This window comes from Melanostigma gelatinosum (assembly GCF_949748355.1).
Source record: "Melanostigma gelatinosum genome assembly, chromosome: 12".
Classification (NCBI taxonomy): Eukaryota; Metazoa; Chordata; class Actinopteri; order Perciformes; family Zoarcidae; genus Melanostigma; species Melanostigma gelatinosum.
Genome location: NC_136645.1, coordinates 19,222,605 through 19,244,038, shown reverse-complemented (window position 1 = coordinate 19,244,038; position 21,434 = coordinate 19,222,605). Strand labels below are relative to the sequence as shown.

At 42.8% G+C, this 21,434-nt stretch overlaps 1 protein-coding gene across 9 annotated transcripts; it reads left to right on the top strand.

The window, feature by feature from the left end:
* The first annotated feature begins 1,571 nt into the window (after positions 1-1,571).
* Positions 1,572-21,247, top strand: lrrfip2 (leucine rich repeat (in FLII) interacting protein 2). 9 transcript variants are annotated; one of them, XM_079280072.1, is made up of 27 exons: positions 1,572-1,714; positions 2,879-3,039; positions 8,774-8,860; positions 9,317-9,376; positions 10,014-10,070; positions 10,215-10,253; positions 10,476-10,541; positions 11,349-11,396; positions 11,483-11,551; positions 11,803-11,886; positions 12,347-12,403; positions 12,776-12,829; positions 12,961-13,017; positions 13,484-13,555; positions 13,816-13,929; positions 14,285-14,326; positions 14,567-14,698; positions 15,074-15,145; positions 15,999-16,169; positions 16,312-16,404; positions 16,820-16,912; positions 17,525-17,626; positions 18,818-18,950; positions 19,128-19,298; positions 19,387-19,466; positions 19,607-19,711; positions 20,487-21,247. In XM_079280072.1, the coding sequence occupies exons 2-27, from the start codon at positions 2,950-2,952 to the stop codon at positions 20,595-20,597; spliced, it is 2,259 nt and encodes a 752-aa protein (XP_079136198.1). In that variant the 5' UTR covers positions 1,572-1,714; positions 2,879-2,949; the 3' UTR covers positions 20,598-21,247. The 9 variants fall into 9 exon arrangements, with proteins under 9 accessions (XP_079136198.1, XP_079136200.1, XP_079136199.1 ...); XM_079280074.1 differs by lacking the exon at positions 13,816-13,929; XM_079280073.1 differs by lacking the exon at positions 15,074-15,145.
* The last annotated feature ends 187 nt before the right edge of the window (positions 21,248-21,434 follow it).

The following is a 21,434-nucleotide window of genomic DNA, read 5'->3' as shown; positions in this document are numbered from 1 at the left end:
TACAAGTTGGGGCTCCATGGTTTCTATTCCTTTTTCTGTTTAGAGTCAGGCTTAAAGACAGACCAGTTAACAATTGAGCCAGTCCTGTTAGCACAGTGGGAGGCGCTTCCAACCACCGGTGGTGCATGCCATCCAAAATTATACAAATCCACCCTTATGCTCAACGCAAAAAGCACACTGTTTATGGTGAGACTGTAACAGATGAGGAGAACATTAACAAAGACAAAAGATACTGAAGAGAAAGACGTGGAGACTTTTCAGGTTTGGTGTAGCTGAGTACATGCCTGTCTGTCCCAGGAAAACAAGGCAAATGTTTATGAGTTAAAAGGGCTATAAACCTAGACAAACACAATTAAGCACTGTCTGGATGCCTTAGGCCTCCTGTTTTTCTCCACTATGGCTTGTCCAATAATATTCACAGAGCCAGTAGTACCAATTTTCCAAAAGGACTTCATAATGTTGTGTATGTTAATAAAATGTTTTTCCCCTATTTTTAAATGAGGACTGTCTGTTCAGGCAGCACTGCAACTGAAAGGCCATAGAGTTGTAATTACTATTATTACAGTTTGATTAGCAGCTGCAGAACTGAATCCAGTGTTGTGCATCTGTTGCCAATTTAGATGTGATCGTTTATTATTATGACTGTAAACAATGGTTGATTAGAGCTTAAAATGATGACTACATCGAAAGTTTACCAGGAGTGGCAGCATGGAGACAGTTTGGCTGATGGTGTCTTTGGGTTAAGACTCCAGTAAACTCTGTCTGCACGGTAGCAAACAGAGAGGGGCGATCAGAGACAAAACAGTCATTAGCTTCTCATGATGAGGGAGAATAATACAGCAACTGAGTGGGTTTGTGAGTGTATGTCTGGACTTGTTTAAATGTAACCTGTGTTATGGTGTCAACCAGGGGATTCCCATGCAGGTCCTGTAGGTCTTCCTATTTTTGAGCATATCTGTTTAAATGAGGCGTAACGACATTGTTTAAATATAGTATGCCACCAAGAATAATTCATTATCCACTACTGCCCTCTTCTGGACTAAATGCAGACTGCTTTTGCCATCCTCTTTTGATTTAGTGGCAAAGGTATATGGATCTTTAATAAACAAGATAAGTTGATCAGCAATATAGAATTTGAAGCTTCATACAAGATAACAGGTGATATAATAATTGATTAACTCGGCATATTTTGCGACCTGTAATACAAAATGAATTGTGTTGTTTGTGATTGCATGGAATTAAAAAAGATGAATATAAGTCTGTTATGTGGGTCCACGCACGAAGTATAATTGTGCATTACAGTCGAGTATTCATATGGTCACAATAATACCAGCAGTTAACGTCATTACTTGTTTCCAATTTCCATGCTGTCAGCCCCTTAATTTCAAACAGTGGAAAGTCACTCAGCATGTTATTATACCAGACCTATTCATTATCACTCGATGGAAAACCGCTCTCTCCCAGTCGAGTATAACAGTTGGCATTACGACGTGTCTGACGGGCCTTGAAGGCAGCATCACACCCTAATTTTTCCCAACATCCGGGTCCTTGGGATCTAACCACCGGGCAGTGAAAAGCGCTGGAAAGGCGGACTGATGACAGCTGTCAGTGTGGACAAAAACACTACCAATCTCTGAATGGCTCTCCCCTAAACCTCCTGGAGAAAGGGACAACGCCTTGGCAGTGTCGCGGTTGATTTGAAGGTGTCGCGGAGGTAATATATTTGGGGTGGGGAATATGACGGGAGGATCAATGCCAGTTTGCCCTGTCTGCCTCTCAGGAGAGTCGAGGCTAGTCCCACTGGCTATCCAAGCTAACTACCCAGCTAAACTGGTCAGTTAGCTCAGCGTTGGCTCCCAGAGATAGTCGTCGGTGCTGGGGGTCATTGCTGGGGAAAGTACATCTGTGGATAGTTCTCGTTTTTGTAAAGCGCTCGCTTCAGCGGTGGCGGAGGAATAACCTAAAAAGGTGACGCTAGCTAACGTTAACTCTTTAACGACAATTCCGAGAGGACGAAATGCTAGTTAACGCTAGCACCCCTAGTTAGCATACAGTTGAGCTGGCTATCCATAGTCAACGTAAATGTTAGCATAATTAGCTCGCTAAAGCTCACAGGGCAGTACTTTGAGGTAACTTTAACCTAACTCTATCCCTTTCCTATGGCCATGGTCTAGGTATATTGTTAGATTTGTCTGTGGTTGGAAAACTGCCCGAGTTAACGTTTCAGTAAGTTAGCTGAAGATGGTTGAATAACGTAGCTAAGCTACGTAACTTATCATCTCGTTGTATATTGACCATGACTTATCATTGATTTGTTAGCAAAGGACGCTGAGGTGATCAAACTATTTAATTCGATTCATGGCTCCACGGGGTTCAGATCATCAAACGTCTTCAATGAGTGCTCATGTCTCGCTTGTGTCTTCTGACTCAGCTGGGTCCTAAACTAGGCGTGTTCCCCCCTGTCTTTACCAGCAAGCTATAGTGGTCTTTTGTTACTGTGATCGCACTAATATTGTCAAGATGTCCCTCAAATACATCATCATGTCGACGATGAAGAATACTATAATGCAAGCCAGTAAACAATCATGGTTTCAGATCATTTTCAGCTTTATATACTCATTCCCTCTGTAAACATCAGTAGCTGTTTATTTGAATGTTGTGTTCAAATACTGAATTATAAGGATGCAGTGGTCCTGCATGTCGCGTTAAAGCTGGTTCATGGGGGAATGTATGGGTTGTGAGTGAGATTAGCGTGAATAAAATCATACTCTATGAAATGTAGTTGAAACTGAAGAATGCACATCACATTATTCCCTAACTTGGCTTTGTTTACAGACTATTAGAATACGCTTCTTTTGTCTCTGCTTTTTTCCTGTAGCTGTCAACATACACTTCTGTGTATTTTCTGGCCTTGCACATCATTGGTGGCGCTACAGTTGCAGAGGCAACATGGGGACACAAGGCGCTGGTAGAAAGCGTGCCCCCGTGAAAGACCGGTTCTCAGCAGAGGATGAGGCTTTGAGTAGCATTGCTCGGGAGGTAAGTTCACACTCCATCATATACACCCTGTTTCTAATTTGGGTCAAAGTGGAATGGATCGAGGCTATATGCTCCCGATATTGCTCTATTCATGCAATGTTTAATCAACTCTAATGTAATTTGTATCCTGCTCAAATGGTCTTGTTTATCCTTCTCCAGATGATGGGCTTTTTAAGCATAGGTGGAAGATTGCTTTGTCAGTCTCGGATGTTGTTAATTTGTGCAGCAGCCCCATCACAGCACCATTCTGTTTAAAACACAGGGATCATCACTATACAGATGAAACCATTACCGGTATATGCGTTAATGAATATTAGTGGCTGACACTGCACTGGGGCTGAAAGTGAGCCCTTATTAGCTAAAACCTAAATGTAATGTGTTGGCAAAGCTTGAAAACATTAATGTTTAAATGGGCTATTTTCAGTTGCATCTACAGTCAATGTATCATTAACTACACAAAAAATGCTTTGAGCATCTTCTAAATCAGAGGTCTTCAACAGGGGGTCCGCAAAATTTTTGGTTGATTAGAAATAAAAATAATTCACTAAACATGAATCTGTCTATTATTTTAATAGTTCAGTATTGTATGAAAGATAACTGGTCTCTTTATGCATGCCAGTGGTACTAATAGGCCATCACTCATTTTTCGGTTCCACGTTTAAAATGAAAACATCAGTTTGAATAGCTTGTGTGCATGATTATCATGCAATTGACAGACAATGTTGATATTGGCATTGGTATCAGTTGACAAGGTATGTTTATAAATGGCAGTGGCACGGCCTCCCTACTCACTGTACCTGTTTAAAATGAATATATGAACCTGTGTATTCTTTGAATAGCTTAGTACTGAATGCACAATAAAGAGGTATGTTTATACATGGCACTAGGCCCATTTAATATAAAACACAATTTTATTATATATATATATATATATATATATATATATATATTTATATAATTTATATTTTGTGAAACCTTTCTAAAAAAACGAAAGTGTTATTTATGAAATTGACTCGAGGAACTCAACTAAATGGATTGGAAACCATCTAAGTGTGGTCAATTTAGGATTGGCAATTTGTGCCAGACAGGTTGTAGTTTTTTATTTATTTTTTTCTAATATTTGCAGAAAACATTATTCTTTAGCATGTCCAGGTAATTAGTTTTTCTAAAGATAAATTATTCAACTATATTTGTATCTTGCAAACATTAGTGTATCGACAGAGCCTTCTCCATATCTGCCCCCTCCCTCTGGAACTCTCTCCCCAAAAACATCCGAGATTGCACTGACCTTTCCACATTCAAATCACAAATCAAAACTGCTTTTAATGCGTGACTATTGTTGTGTACTTTGTTTTTAGTGTATTGTTTTTATACATGATGATTTTAATGTAAAGTGTCTTTGAGTGTCATGAAAAGCGCTATATAAATATTTATTATTATTATTATTATTATTATTATATCGTGATTCTTTGTTGTGTTCTTCTGAAAACCAAATTATTCATTACAACAGTGATATATTGGAACAACTAATAAGTGATGGCATAAACATAAGCAGTTCTGGTAATCAAGTGAACTCTGAATATCTCTGCAGTTTAATAGGATTTGTCGTCGGTACTGTCTATGAACTGGGTAGATTTCTTGAATATTGGGAGCAATTTCAGATTCAAATGCAAACTGCTAAATAATGTGTTAGGCTTGCTTGCTAAATTCTCCATTTAATACCCGTGTGCTTGATTTGAAACGTGGCGGTCATAGTCGTGTCAGCAAATGGGACTCTGACGCACATACTTAAATGTGGATATTCAGGTTCCGATGGTTAATGTGTTTCAGCTCAAGTGAGTGGAGACAGCTGGCTTGACTCAAGATTGACTTGACTTGTAGTATTTTCATTTGGGGGAGAAAAACACGGGCAGAGGAGAGAAGCTGCCTAGCCTGTAACGACATGTCCTGTGATTATTCCATTTTGTTCCACAGCAGGGCTGCCATTCCTTTGCCTTTTTTCAGAGTGAGGTAGCCAACAACATGAAATGCAAAGATCAGTTTTCAAAGTTTTAATGTCTCTTTTTTATGCCAGGTGTAAGGGGGGGGGGGGGAAGCCACATTATCTGCAGATTGTCTTTGAAGTTTTATGGTCACATTATTTCTTGTTTTTACAGGTAGAAATGTAACACTGGATAAGTTGTCTTCTCTTAAATATTTGCCTTGGCCCATTTTAAGAATACTTTTTTTATCTGTGCAGTTTCTCACTCTTGGGCACTAAGCACAACGGCTCCATTTGCTCTCTTTATAGTCATGCAGGCCGGTCATAGAAACATGAGTCATCCGACCCTCCCAGTCGGGTTTTGAATTTGAATCTCTTTGTGGAACAAAGCAGAGATTAGATCAACGGTGCAGGGCGCTCAAGGGGTCAGTGTCTAACCCGCCAGCCTCCCAAACAAATCTTCAAAACACTGCAGCTTCTGCCTTGTGTTGTCTGTGCCTGCCTGCGCCTGGCACCAATCACTGCTGAGAATGACTGTGAATTTGAGCCTACACCTTCCCCAGCTCAGTTCTGAGGCCTCTTTCATTTCTGGGCACTCAGTCCTGAATACCAGCAGCTTGCTTAGTAATCTGACAGTGACCATGTGTTGGAATTAGATGATCATCTCATTCCCGTTGTCCCTCAGATTAGGATCTAAGGGAGCGAATGGTACTTGAACAAGGCAATCATTGACTTTTGCCAGTGTACAAAGGGTGTTTTTTTTTTTTTTTTTTTTTGTGTGGACGCTATAGTTCATAGTTCATATGATTTGTGATATCAAGTCATTATTGCAATGGAAAGTTTTTCACTTTCTCTCTCTGTAGGCTGTCGGCAGACAGAGAACATCGTACAGTGTTTGTGAACAACTGATGGACAAGGACTACCCGTTTGATCAGGCTTCATCCCCCCTGTCAATGCAAGCTTTTTAGCACTACCGGTAGTTGAATTTTACTGGACATTTAAAATGTCGTGTTTTTGGCGTATTAGAAGCAAGCAATGAATGTTTTCAAGGACTAGTCTGGTGTCATTTTAATGTTGCAAAAGAGACCAGAGGTAAGCTGTTAACATCAGATGGAGTGACTGTGCAGGCCTATTTTTAAAGCTGAAGATCTTTGTTTGTATTTGTGTGTAGTAGTAAGTCTTTGCTTTTTGATGTCTATAATGAAGTGACTTGTTGATTTAGCAATAAGCAGTGTATTTGTTGTTAAACCTGCCAGGGTTTATTGCTAGATACAATTATGTTTCATTGATGTTAAAGCATTCTGTTTACATATCAGCACCTTCCTTTTAATATACCTATTTCAAGCTCATTTCCGACCAATTTTCTTTAATTCATGTATTGACATCATAAATGTAGCAATATTGACCACAGTAATTAAACTGGAGATGCCATATCACACTTACTTTAATATAATTTGCAATGATATAAAAGCAGTGAATCCCTACATTTCATTGGTGCTACCCTAACCGGGGTATTGGCTCAGTATACACGATTCATTGTTTGGAGCGCTCCAGATGAGCTCATAGAGGATTGCTGGTCTCTTACTGCCCAGATTGCTGTAGGTGTGTTTGATGGAGAACTTCGGCTGCTCGGGTTACCCTTCCAGCCTCATGATATCGCCGTCAGAGAGCCGGGGCCGGATGGGCCGGGCTATAGATAGGACAGAGACAGAGCGCTCAGCTGTGCTGCTGTGCATAGCGGGTCATACTGTCAGACTGCTCAACAGGTGCAGAGCATAGGGCCAGCCGTGTCGCTCGCGTTCTCGTTTGCTCTCTCTTCATCCCCTCTCAAATGTACGGTCTTTTATTTATTTTAATTTTTTACCTTGTACCAAGTTTAAATGTTTGGCCGTCAGTTCGATTCCAAAATCACACAGAGCGGCCGTAGGAATTACCCCACAGTGCATGAACATTCACCAAAAGGGCATTTAACCGTAGGTGTTCATGCAGTTTTACAAAAGAAAATCTTACATAGTACACAAAAAAGGAATCACAAATCATTCGCTATAATTCATTAGTGATGATGGAATTTAAGATGTATGTATTGGCTACTAAATGGGTATTACTGTACCTCACTCATCACCCCAACTTTACTCTGACTTAAATTCTGGGTCATGGTTTTCACTCCTTGCTTATCTTGGCAAGTTAAATTCAGGTATCTTATCACTGTAAAACAAGATAGTTATTGTGCTAAAACTATGATCTGTCCAACTGGATACAGGTCATATCCCCCTACTATTAAAATTGACCTGAACTTGCCTTTTTGCTTTCAAATGTTTTTGGCAATAACACTGTTTAACATTCCTTTTACACAGCGTGTAGGCAAAAATAACCTGAATTTGGCTGGTTGCTCGTCATTATTATAAAACGGTGTTTGTTCACTCCAGGCTGGTATTGAAACAGGAATAGCCTATGTCCACCGGCCTTCTATTCTGGCAGTGCAGATAAGAAATTGCTGGAATGCTGACAGTGTTTGTCTGCTGTGCGATACTGTACACAGTACACCACATGCTGTATTTATGGACTGTGTTTTAGCAACAGATAAAGGCCTGTGCTCCAGAAGCAAGCGTGCCGTTCTTTGTTGGTGGGATGTTCAGTTTCAAAGCGTGTAATTTGTATGATGGAAGTGATTGCAGGATAGTATACATAGTCACCTGTGTGACTCTTCAGGGCTGTGGAGGCGTTTGCCTAAATTAGCTCCTTGTGCTGAGCTCCTGGCCCCCAGAGGAGAGTTTGTCTTTGAGTCCCACGTGTTTGTGCTATAGGTTCAGCTAGTTCTGAAATTGCCTCAGTGTTTATCGACTGTGCAGAACCACACTCTGTTTTCTCTTGCGCCTCAACCTCTCTGTCAGTTTGTTTGTGCACTATTGGCATCTCCCCCGTGAGTTCTGTACGTCAGCCCTCCTGGAACTGATGGTTAGCACATGTTGGTGATGAGGCGTCCCAAGAGCTGTGGCTCACAGACTAAACTGGTCAGCTGAGGGCACACGGTACAGTTTTTATGCTGTCCATATTATATCCTGACCAATAGTTGCTTTAGTAGGTTTACAACATATTTTGAGAGAGTAAAACATTTAATCATCGTAATATATCAGCCAATATTAATATATTTTTACAGTAAGGATAAACATTTTTTTATAAGGATCCCTATGAATGTGTTCAGTGGAACAATTCTACTGCTCTCTGGTGGGTGAACTGACTTAGTAACTGTTTCTAATTGACCTCAAATATATCTTTGGCATTTCTGTACTCCTACTTCTTGTTACTTTTTGGCCAAAATATACAGAGGTACCTGTACAGTTGTAGGTAACTGCATTATTCCTCGCGTGAGGTCACCAACAAGTCTCCGTGTGCTCTGTTGTATTGAATACTCAGTTGTTTTTAGAAAAGCATTTAACAGGCAGTATTCTCTATAGTAGGTAAATACATTTTATTCTACACATGACACATTGTCCTGATGCTGCACATAACTGTCCTCTCCACTGGACTCCACTGTACATTTTCCACCGTCTCTTTTCTCTCACAGGAGACTCGTGTGCATTCTACTGTGTGATTGGTTGTTGATAGAAGCTATTCCCTTCATTGTGTGTTATTTGTTTTCCTTTGCACTCACTGTGCGTCTTCCAGAGAACGGCACCTTCACGAGTTTCCAGTAATGGCTAACAAGTGTGTTCATGTTGTGTGTGTGTGTGTGTGTGTGTGTGTGTCTTACAGGCGGAGGCGAGGCTTGCAGCCAAGAGGGCGGCTCGAGCCGAGGCCAGGGATATTCGAATGAAGGAACTTGAGCGGCAGCAGAAAGAGGTATAAAAAAACAAAAACAAAGTGGATCTGATCGGCAAAGATGCACAGTCAACCCATCAAGCGAGCTAATGCACCATAACTGCTGCTTTCAGCACAGATCAACTGGAGATTGAATATGGAAACTGGCCTTGTTTTCGCCTTTATTTATGCGTTTCTTGAACCACATTATCTGACTCCGTGTTGGCAAGCTACTCATCTGCCTCCATAGTCACCGGTGCAGAGGAGCTGCTTGGCCTTATGCCTTGAAAGACATTTTTAGATTCATCTGATGGTTCATAAACATACACTCACAGGAAGAAAAATGAAAGTGCTGCATGTCCACAGATGAAACCAAAAGTTCTATTCCTGAAGTGAATGTCACCCAGTTTCTTTTTTTTGTTTTTAAGGTTTCAGCAGTTTTGAGTGAAGTATGATTGTATGTTTTTGGTTTTTCCTGGCACTTCTCCCCCTGCCCAGCGTTCTTACCTCTCCTCCAGCAGTAGCAACAGAAAATTCGGTCAGATCCACCAGTGGATGGTAGGCGAGCACGAGAGGGTGGCAGCCGCTCACTCCACTAACCCGGCCTGTTGTGTGGGATTGAGCCCCAGTCGAGCCTGACCATTTAGCTCCACTTGACTTCCAGACTACACTGCGCCTCACTGTAGAAATATGTATTTGCTTTGGAGACACTGTAATCTGTGGCTGTGTGTTTTCATGGAGCATGCATTGGCCTTTGACTTTATTTAGGGTGGGTGAGTCTGCAGCAAAGTAGGCGGTTTGGACGTTAAGTTTTACTCCTCCAACGTCCAGCTGCTTCAGAAAGGATGGAGGCTGTTGAATGTTTATGAACAACTTTTGCATGCAATGGATCTCTGTGTTTTGATGCAAGAAAGAGAAGCAGAGGTTTTCATTGGGCGCAGTCTTGTTTCCTTTAAAAACAGATGAGACAAAAATGTGCAATATTACCTGTTTTTGTGTATCACTAATCTTGCTGCTGCCATGCTTGAAGCGGATAACATTTGCAATTGTTTATGACATCCTTTTGGTTATAAACATGATCGCCAAAGTTGTTTTGCATGTTTTGGTCTTTGCTTAGCAACTGTTGAGCGTTGCAGTGACCTTGCCGCTCTACTTTCGCTCTGTAATCTTTCCCAACTTTCCTTCCTCACACCAGGCTGACTCAGAAAAAGCCAGAGGCTCTAGTAGTAGTATAACCAGCCGTCATCGCCGGGTCTGTATCTTCTCCCAAACACACTTCCTTTGTCTGCCTGTGTTTCTGTTCTTTCTCCTTCTTTAATCCTGCAGTTAATGTCTCATCAGCCATATTCCTCTCTGTCTGCTTCTCTGCTGTGACTCCATGTTTCCACACCAACAGGGGCTGGATGATGATGTCATCTCAGTCCGCAGCTACAGGGTGCGTAATGCATAATAAATCTCTGGCAGTTTTTATTAAGACTGTGCTCTCACAGGGTCACACAGATGTGTGAAAAGCCATTGTTCTTGTTAGGGAAGCACTTGTTTAATTAATGCATTTGGGTGAAATGCTTTTATTTGGTAGTGTTTTGCGTCATAGCATAAAATGGTTGGAATGTGAAGATTTCTCCTAATCTTTGCTTTTGTTTTTAATTTGAAGTAGACATCCTCTGCAACACGTGACATGGGGTCTAACAGTCGATCCAGTTCCCATAGAAAAGATGTGTTGGTGCGTTGTGAGTGCACCATGTGTATACGTGTGGAGTTTGGCAACTGATTGAGTGGATGAACTGATTCTCAGCATGTAACTGGAGTGCATGTCTGGCTAACTTTAACGTGCAAAGCAGAATTCACTCTGATTCAAAAGGATGTGCTTGGATACAAACGGCTGATTTTAAGATTTCCAAATTTCCTTGGTGTTTCCACTTTTCTTTAGTCTGTCTCATCTACTTCTGCTCCAGTTATTCTCTGTTCATATCGGAGATTCACCTACGACAGATTAGGTTATACCTGGCCGTGTCACTGAAGCGACTGTCTGTTGTACTTTATTCTCTACAATGAGTTTCTCCCTGAATCATCTTTGAATGCTTTGCAGTGTGACTCTGATGGGCTGACACTAAACTTTGATATAGAATGTTCAGCTTTTAAAGTGTTGGGAATGTTTACCTTGACGAGACATTTGGTGCAGTTCTCATCAAACACAGAAACTCAAAGCTGTTTTCAGCAGGATTACGTCGGCAGCGTCTGCACCTGTTGATACAACAAACTTAAGGCTGACTGCGTTTTCAACATTATAACAACACACAACCACCATAATTGTCAGTGACACTTACAGGTGTTTCTGTTCCTTCACTGTGTTTTTGACCGCTCCATATAGAAATGCAGCGGTTGCTTGCGTGTTGGATTGCTTGTCGCCTGTTGAACAACTAACATATTGTTTTGTGAGCCGTGTGGAGTGTGTTTCTGCTAGCGCTCACCGAACGGCTTCTCAGCTGTTTAATCATCGTAATTCTTGTGACTCCTGTGCTCTCTTCAGTCTGATGGCCTCTCCTCTAGCTCCACCCTCAAGAGTTCCCGCTCCACTGTATGTACCTCTGTGATGATCAGCTGTGTATCACTGCTTCTTCCTCTAGTCCTTTTGCCTCATTTTTTTTGTTGTGGGTTGAACAGAGTTCTGTGTACAGTGACCTGCATGGCCATAAAAGGGCCTCGTCCAGCTCCTCGAAGAAAGACCTGCTGGTCAGTGTACTCCTAGTGTTTGTGTGTCTTCTGCAGCCTTAAGCATGGAGGCGGTGTAGACTAATGATGGTGGCTTGCCGTGATGATTTACTGCTTTATCGACTTTACCCGTGATAAGATGACTATTTATTGTCTTGTGAAGTGTCTCGTAGATGTTTGCCAAGTCATGTTGATAGTAGTCTGACTCTTGAGGATACAATTTGTTATGTTGGTGTTTGTTTGAGGTCAACGTTATGTTACTACCCTTCCAGACTGGACTTTACCACGATCAAAGGAACTACTCCAGCCTAACGAAGACAAAACCAACGCCTCCTCCCTCCACCTATCGGCCTCGGGTCGGTCCCCCGGACAGTGCTGTCCAACTTTCAACCCTTTTCATACACAGGCTGATCAGAGCCAGTTGAAGCAGTATACTACTATCTGCATGGTGTAGTTTATTGGACATTTATAAGCATAACAAACATGTTTTATAACTGCAATAAGAGACATTGTTTGTCATAAAGGCAAAGAGAAAATCATGGTTTTGAGGTTGGTGTAGTTTGCCACTGTGAAACAGTTGAATTTACGTAGATTACTTGCTGACTGACAAAGGTGGTTCTTCACCAGTATTAAAACATTCCACACCTGATCCCCCCCCCCCCCTGCTCCTCAAAACCTTTCCCCCTAAAAGTGACAAGCTCAGCAAAACATTCATCCTGTTTCCCCTTTCTGCAGCTCTTTAGTCTCTCACACTCCAAGCACAGCTTTCCTTTGTCCTCTAAACTGTCATTTCCCGGCTCCCCTCCTCTCTGACAGGCCACCACTTCTTCGTCCTCCACCGTTGGCACGGGGCTGCCTCGCAGCTACAGCGTGGTCAGTTTCCGTCCACTTGAGTGGCCAATGTCTCTCTGCATGCCTCATGTTGCCTTCAGAAGTAAACATTCCCCCCTCTCGTGGCCACATACATCTGATAGGATGCTCAGGGTGGCTGGGACTGCTTATATTTAGCTCCTGGACACTCTGAGCACTTGGTGGTGGCCAGAGATTGGTGCTTCATTTAGATAAGGCAGAAATTTGCGTGAAGCCAGGGCCTTTGTTGTACAGCACTGAAACAAATGACCTACTTCATGTTTGAAATAGAGTTTTTCAGTTTATTGCATGGCCCAGAGAGTCTGTGCGCCAAAGATTCATGCTCCCCTTCTGTGTGTTGCTGAGCCCTGCATTGTCTCCCACGTGTGCCCTCAGGCCTCTATTTGCAACGACGCCGGTCTTAGCGGCTCGGGATACAGTTCAAGACCTGTAAGTCTTCTGCGTTAACGCTGTTTGACAAACATTCACTGTCGCCACCACAGCAGCTAACCGTTGTGCATGTGGCCTGACGTCTGTCCTCATGTTGATCCCGTGTGCTGTCCTCCTCCTCCCATCCGCAGCCCTCTGAATACAGCTGCTACTCCTCTAGAGCCAGCTCCACCCGCAGCAGCCCCGTGGTGAGCACCTCAAACCACCGCCACCCCCGCATGATGTCGGATTACACCACGCACACAGATGCCCGCTATTAACACGCTTCCCCTCTCAACAGCAGGCCTCCCCCTCATAGGGACGGTGTTGATCACCCACAGCCTGCTTTAGGGAACAGCATTGTTGATTGACATCAAACTGTGTGTGTATTAAGGAGTGCTGTGTAAAGATGTTGTAGCAAGATTGTCTTATCTAACTTGACTCCAGTTGGTGTATTTGACGAAATGTTCCTAATTGCATGAATCAGCCTTCCGTATAGTGAGAATCTTTAGAGTAATCCAATAATCTGTTCAACACAGAGACTGCTACTGGATGTCTACGGATTGCTGTTTTGAACAAGTGCGTGTGTTGTAGAAAGCCTTGGGCAAGTGTCCATCCTACGTTACTTTGACTCCTCATCGTGTGTGTGTGTGTGTGTGTGCGTATTCCTCTCAGTCTTCCGCTGATGATGACACTGTCAGCAGCGTGTCCCAGGATCGCTTCAGCCGAGGCCGCAGGGACAGTGTGGTGAGCTGTAGGGACCGGGCTGTACGAAGTCTAGACTGATGTTCTACTCTATCACTGTAGTAATCTAAGCTTTGCAAACTCTTTGTTTTATTCTATTGTACCGCAGAAGAGCCATTTAAACTCCATGACCCTTTGAACAGTGCTCTCTTCTGACTGTATATTCCGGTTCTTTCCTCACTGATGGTCTTCACTCTTTGGCCCTCTGTTGTTCTTTGTTTCTCTGTCCATACCTCCCTCCTCTTCCTCTGTGTTGTACGCAGTCGTCTGACTTCTCGGACATTAGTGAGTCGGCTGCTGATTATTTCAGCCGCACCAGCCGGAGGGGCAGTATTGTGTCTGACCTTGATGATTTGAGCATCCCGGATTTGGACGCTGTAAGTTCACAACAGTGGGCTGAGAAGTGCAACCCCAGTGATGCATGGTGAAAGATAACGTTTGGTTTTCAAAACTCATCCCACCGTGTGTTTTCATTGACTATAAATGGGTTAGGTGTGACTGCAGTGTGCAGCAGCATGAAAGAAGTCTTCTTTTAATAGAGCGGTGTGATTCACTCACTCTGTTTACTTTGGTTGTGAACTCTTTATGATCTGTGAACATGCAGCACTTATCCGAGACTCCTACTAACTCCCTGATTTACAGATGAGGAAACGACTCCAAGCATGACATCACAGGATGGGTCTTCTCAAAATACTGATCTTGTTTTTATAATATTTCTTCTCTTTATTTCAGCTGGACGACAAATGTGACAAGCAGTATACAGATTTTAGTCGGGTGAGTTCATCATGATTTAGCTTTTTACTTCATGCATTCAAATTCTTCACTGAGCAATGCAGTAGTCTGTAAATTTAATCTCACACCGAACAATAAGTTGATTGCCTATCCTATGAGGATTTGACTTGGGCAAGATCACTTAAGGGCCCTGCAATATCAGGTGATGGTGTTGAATAACCTGTCTGAGTTGTGCTGCGCTGTTTTTCCTGACTGGAGTTTTGTGGTACTTTGTGTTCTCAGCCGTCTTCCCGATGTGCCACCCCGGGCCTCTCGGCAGCCACGTTAGCATCACTGGGTGGCACCTCGTCACGACGGGGCAGCGCTGACACGGGTAGCGCTTATGAACCCGACACCAGTCTGAGTGAACTTAGGGTAAGGTGCACAGTACACACGGTGGCACACTATCGAGTTGAATGGATATACTGACTGAAAAATGCTCTCATATGAATTTGATTGTACTTGTACCAGATGTCTGTCATCACATTGTTCTAGAGTTTAATGCTACTACATGTCTTCTGCATATAAACCTCCCATAGCATTTTCTCTGCTGTGCCCTCTCTGCTTTCACCGTTTGTCTTCATGGATGTCACATGTGTCCTTTTTTAAACTTGGGTGCCCTGGTCAGGTGTATGCCAGGTAGATTGTTTTTGAGATGGCAGCAGGGTGCTTTGTTCTCTCCCCTTGAACCCCCCCCCCCCCCTCTGATGCCCCAGTTCACCCCGACCATTCCTTTCATCTGCTCTACAGGATATCTATGAACTAAAGGACCAGATTCAGGATGTAGAAGGGCGGTACATGCAAGGGCTTAAAGAGCTGAAGGTAGAGGGGCTTGATCTCACAGCATGCCTTCTCTTGTTCTCTGACAGCAGTCACTACCCCCCCCCACCCCCCCGCCTCCCCACTCATACCCCTCTGTAGCTCCTAACTCCACAGTCTTGTCTTTGCATGCTCCCAGAGTGAATTGCGTATGGTCGTTCTTCTGCATGATCTTCCCTCACTTTCTGTTTTGATCCAACTTGCTGGTCGTGGCCTGAATGAAGACATCCCCACAATTCAACTGGGTTCAAATTGTTTCAGAAGAAGAGACCGATGACAGCCATGCTTTCGATCCTGAGGCTCTTGTACCACCCACAGTGTATGACGACCCTCTGGCTGGCTCCTGCAGTCACTTTCAGTGGTTTCTCGCTCTCTTAGAAGGAACACTGTATGTTTTATTGATGAGAGTAGTTCACTAACAAACCGGACTCCCTTAGTGTTCTTGGTAGAGTGTGATACCGCTGATGCACTTTAGCCAGATTACTTTTCACCATCTTGTTTCCTGGTTGTTCACTTGTAGTTCTCTCTTTCAGATCCCCGTTTCACCCCAATGCCTTGTTTCACTCCTGCTCGTGATTCAGCGCATTTTAATTATTACGTGATCAATAGCACCACACGTATTAGCCACAAATGACCTGTTTTTAAAATTCCACAAAAGGTGGTACAGAATTATACCTTTTACTTAATCTTAAATTTATAATAAAAAAAAGAAAAGACATGTGTACTGTGTATGTTTGGCCAATGTCTGTTAAAAGGAATTGGTTTTATACCAGAGCCCAGCTGGTGCATGTACTGCATGTGTGAGCTTTGCTTTAAACCATTTTACTGTTTATTAACATGCTCCCACCCTTATCAGGAGTCACTTGCAGAGGTGGAGGAGAAGTATAAGAAAGCCATGGTATCTAATGCACAGCTGGACAACGACAAAGGCAACCTCATCTATCAAGTGGACACACTAAAGGACGTCGTAGAGGAGATGGAGGAACAAACGGCTGAGATGAAGAGGGAGCTGGAAGACAGGACAAAGGTGCAATTGACTGTTAAAAAGAAAAGATCCGAAGCTTATTTTAGTATTAAACCACGTGTCAGGAATCTATTTCATGCAGGTAAAAAATGCTCGATATTTACATGGTGGGGTTGTGGCTGAAATGTTCCGGCCGTGGTTTCAGGAACTACAAAGACAGAAGCACACGTGTACAGTCCTGCAGCATAAACAGGAAGAGCTGAAAGAGGGAATTCGCCAGAGAGATGAGCTGATAGAGGTAAGGCCGTCCTCCCATTAGGAAAACAACAAACCTGTTTCTGCCAGCGTGAGCACATCGGACTGCTATTCTGTCAACACATTGAAAGGTGTTGGTGCCTCTGTGCAGGCTGCAGAGGAGGCTCTGTTCTGCAGGAACCTGATCAGGATTGATTGGCACTTGCCTGCCTCTAGGTCCTCTCTGTCCCTTCTGACATTTGGCTCTGTTTCATTGTCCTATCTGACTCTCAATCATCATTTCTGTCTCAGCATAATCTCCTCAAATTATTCTCCTCTCACCGTGTTTCGCCTGTGCCTTTTCCTCATTTTCGTATGTTTATGTGCATTTTCTCCCCTTTTTGTCTTTGTTCCATTCAATTATTCCTATTCTGTTCTTATCCTGTACTGTGTTGTCACTGCTCCCAACGCTGCTCCAGGAGAGCCAGCGAATGCAGATTAAGTTAGACGCCCTCACCAGAGAGGCGTTCGACCTGCAGGAAACTATAAACTGGAAGGACAAAAAGATTGGGGTAGGAGGTCCCACAGGGGTGCTCCGACAGAACACGGGAGGCAAAAGATGACTGTGCATCCGCCTCTTTTGCCTTTCATGCCGTCTCTGCATGTTGGCGACCCTTTAAGCGTTGGCACATACCTGGACACGTTCACAGTTTGGACTTTTGCATGTGGAAATAACAGGGTTGTCTGTTTGGATCCCGCAACCTCAGCTGACACAATGCAAGTGCACCGTGTTAAAGTCTGTGGAATAGAAATTGTTTTCTTTAGGTTTGCAATGTCAACTTAAAAATAAATAACTATTGTAGCATGACATGCATGTTCCACCTGTAGTTAGGTCATGAAGTCAGACTGTTGGTGATGAAGGCATCAGTTATTTATCGTTTTCACAAAGTGCAAAGTCAAAAAGATGGACCTCCTTACTGATTCTGTATCTTCAGTCTCTGCTCTCTCACTCTCCTCATCTGTTTGTTTCTGTCTTTTTTTTGTTGGCGTGATGTTCAGTCACTTCATGTTTGTGCATGGGAGATGTCTTGCTGTAGCTTGTGGTGTTGCATGTCTGTCCACAGTGGATCAAACTTCTCCTCTGCCTCTTCTCCACTCTTGTCTTTTCTTGTCCGTGTGGCCAGGCCCTAGAGAGGCAGAAAGAGTACTTTGATTGCATTAGGAATGAGAGAGACGAGCTCAGAGATGAGCTTGCTGACATCAAGGGGAAGGCCAAAGCAGGAGAGGTAGGTCTTCCTCAAGTCCCAGCAGAAAATAAAAGATCGGAAGAATGAGTTGATGGCCCCGAAACTGCTTTTTATACTTTTCCTTTTGGTTGGAACTAAGCCAGTAAATGCTGTCAGACCTGCTATTGTGTTGCACTTTGCACTTCTCAGTCTTTGTTTTTCTTTCCATTTCATTTTCTTGACAACTGATTCACTACTGGCTGGTTTTCCATAATTCATTTGGTACTTGACCAACAATGACTACAGTGTACTATATCCAATTACTGGTGGATTTCTTATTTATAATGGGTATGCATGTAATGTCACTGTACGTAGACACGCAGTAGTCCGCATCTGCTTTTGTTTATCACATGGTAACGATGCCAAAGAGATGATTTGCAAATAACCGTACGAGAGATTCAGAATGTTTTTAGTTGTTTAATGCAACTTTAGACCGCCAGTGTTAAGCTACATGCATCATCTATACATGTGTATCAGGGACCTTTATTTTTGTCTAAAACAGTCCTGTGACATCATCCTCTGCTCTGTTGCTGGTGTGAAGACACTCACTGCTGTGCAGATCAACACTGGCTGGTAGAGAGAGGGGGGGCTGGCTGTTCCACAAGAACTCATTTTAAGATGCATAGCTGATTGTGTTCGGCTGTTCCTTACAATCGGCAACAGTGTTTAGCTCGTTCATAGCGATGCGCTAGAGGCATAAGAAGCCCTGTATGGCTGCGGGTTGAGAGGGGAGTTTACTGCGAGCAGGGCTGGTGAAGAAGTCACAATTCTGCAAAGGCTCGTGCAGACCGCACAAGCAGTTCATCCCTACTGGCAGATTACTCGACACGAGTAAAATATAACCTCGACTGGTTCAATCTCTGCTGTATAATAACTATAATTAGATTTTCTTGCTTATCGCCCAATAATCGTAATAACCACCTGTACTTTATATCGTGCAACCCTACATTTGAACAGCCACAGACAACTGACTGTTCAGTTCGTCCTACAGATCATTGTCATGTACCATGGCCTTTTACTTTTTCAAGTTTTTTGTGTTTCATCCAACTGTTGGTTTGTCTTCTCTCGTGCATGGTGAGGGCTGTAGTGTATATAAAGAAAGTGAAATCTGTGCATATCCTCTGTTCTGTGACGTGTTTGGCCAACAGAGAGTGGAACCAGTCCTCAGTAACGTGTGTTCTCTCGCCACAGAAACATGGGCTGATCATCATCCCAGACGGCACTCCTAATGGAGAAGTCAACCATGAGCCTCTGTCCTCAGGAATCACTGTGGTCTCCCAGGAGGCCGCCCAGGTGCTGGAGTCTGCAGGAGAGGGCCCGCTGGGTGAGTCGGGATATTGCTCCTGTCCACATGAAGGCTAAATACTGGTCTGATGGGGGTGTGAGTGGTTACAAGCACCAAAGCTTGTAATGGGAAAGACGCCTCCAGTTTGTACAATCAGCATTCTCCATGTTACAGTCAATTGCATCCGCTTAATGTATTTTTCCATCCGTCTCGTAGATGTCAGGCTACGGAAGTTGGCAGAGGAGAAGGATGAACTGCTGGCTCAGATCAGGAAGCTGAAGAATCAGCTGGAGGAGGAGAGACAGAAGCACACAAAGATGGACAGTACATACACAGACGGGGAGAAGATGGAGAACGGTACAGACCTCCACATTATAGAGATGCAGAGTAAGTTGGCCTTCTGATTATGTATCTGATCACAGATTGTTTGAACACTTGTATTTTCAAACTCACTGGTTTCTGTTCTTCTCTGTAGGAGATGCCAACCGACAGATTAGTGAATACAAATTCAAGCTTTCTAAGGCAGAACAGGAAATGGGTACAATGGAACAAAATGTAAGTTCAAAATAAATGTCTTGTCAAACTAAATAATAGTAGTAGTGAATTATAGAAATGTAATACACAGATATGAAGAAGTTAAGTGTTTTTAGGGCTCCAAGGCACCAAATTGTACTCTTTTTGTCTCCATTTTCCAGATCAACAGACTTGAAGGGCAAGTGTCCAGGTACAAGTCATCAGCAGACAACTCGGAGAAAGTAGAAGACGAACTTAAAGCAGAAAAAAGGAAACTTCAAAGAGAGGTAAAGACACCGACTAGTGCTTTATAATCTATAACTTGAAATGAAGAAGGCTGAACGTAGCTCTCCGGCACAGCAAGGCGATGGAGAGCTGGTTCAGTCGTTCACAAATGTCTAAACACTACTGACCTGCTGTCGGCATTATTTCCCCTTTTTGCATGTGACAGTATCCTCCCCAGAAAAATAGGTTCTCACTTCCTGCTAATTAATGTCTCTATCATGATCGGGTACTCGCCTCTCTAGTTAATTGTGCTTCAAACTACTTCCTGCTTCCTACCGGACCCTCATCTATTCATCCCTCATTACATGGTATTCTAATGGCTACCAGACAAGGAGTCAGGGTTGTTTAGCTCTTGAGGTCTCTCAAATCAGAACTGAACTGAAAAAGCTTATTTTAATTATTGCGCACCAAGAAGCTGGAATAAGTTTCAAGAGACCGTCAAGTTGAAGGCCCTTGTTTTCGTGGGCTGATTTGATGTCGAGGTCTATGAATGCTCTAAATAGTAAAACCATAACATCCTAGTTATTGATATGTTACAATGTATTATTGATGGTTGGTGTTTTTTATATTGTTTTAGAAAAAGCGTATATATGATATGGCTATTGCTGGTTGATTTTTTTTTAAATTGTTTTGTAATTTATAAGAATTATTGAATAAGGGTGCTGCCTGTGGGAGTCAGAACCAGGGCACCATCGATATTGAGCCCCCGATCTCAATGGGTCTTTCCAGGCTAAATGAATTAAATAAAATAACTTTTCCCCTCTTTTCCCCCCACAGCTGCGCACAGCTCTAGATAAGACCGAGGAGATGGAGATGACCAACAACCATCTAGTAAAACGCCTTGAGAAGATGAAAGCCAACAGGAACGCCCTCCTGTCGCAGCAGTGAGGCAAGGCAGCGTCACCACAGAAGCCCTTAAATTCGCACCTCTAACCGCCATATTACGTCTGGAGCACATTTCCATTTTTAGGTTTAACACTTTAAGAATTGAAGCTAACCAAAAACACTTTAAAAAAAAAACTGTAGCACAGGCAACAAACTGAACCGTCTGTTTTTTAACCGGAAGCATTTGTTTTGGCTGGTAGTGTTTTTGGAGGGATGACTCAGAAACTTAACTAATAAAGTTGCTGGGAGATGGATCTGAGGAAATTTCTCTACTCGCTACTTAATTCTTCAGAGCTTTGTACATCATGTTATCCATGAGATGTCTCGTCTCTCTGGCTGGGTGCTTGGCTGTACGGTGTTATTTTTGATAAGTTGCATGAATGAGTATAATGATGCTTTTTAAACTATTCAACCCTCACGGCTGCTCCGGCCTTGCACCTTCCCAGCTTCCCCTCACACAGTGAAGTGCCTTTTCACACTAGGAGACCGGGGGTTCGCGCCGCTCAATGAAACAAGAATTGTTTTAAGGTACAGAAAGATGTATTTAAAAAAGGTGGTCGTTATTTGAAAAATATGTAAAACCAACTGTTTCTGCTGCGGTTTCATTGAAATTTTTCAAATATTTAAAAGATTTCTTGAAAATAAATGTGTAATTTACAGAACTGTGTACCATCTGAATCTTCTTTTCATGAGTTTCTCTTTTTAGTTGCAGACAATGTGACTGGAATAAAGACCGTTACGATAGCATAAGTCATGGAAATACATTTGCCGGTTTCCTTCATTCACTCATTTAATTTTCCATGCTTTTAGGTGTTTCAAATGTGTAATTGTCCAGAAGGT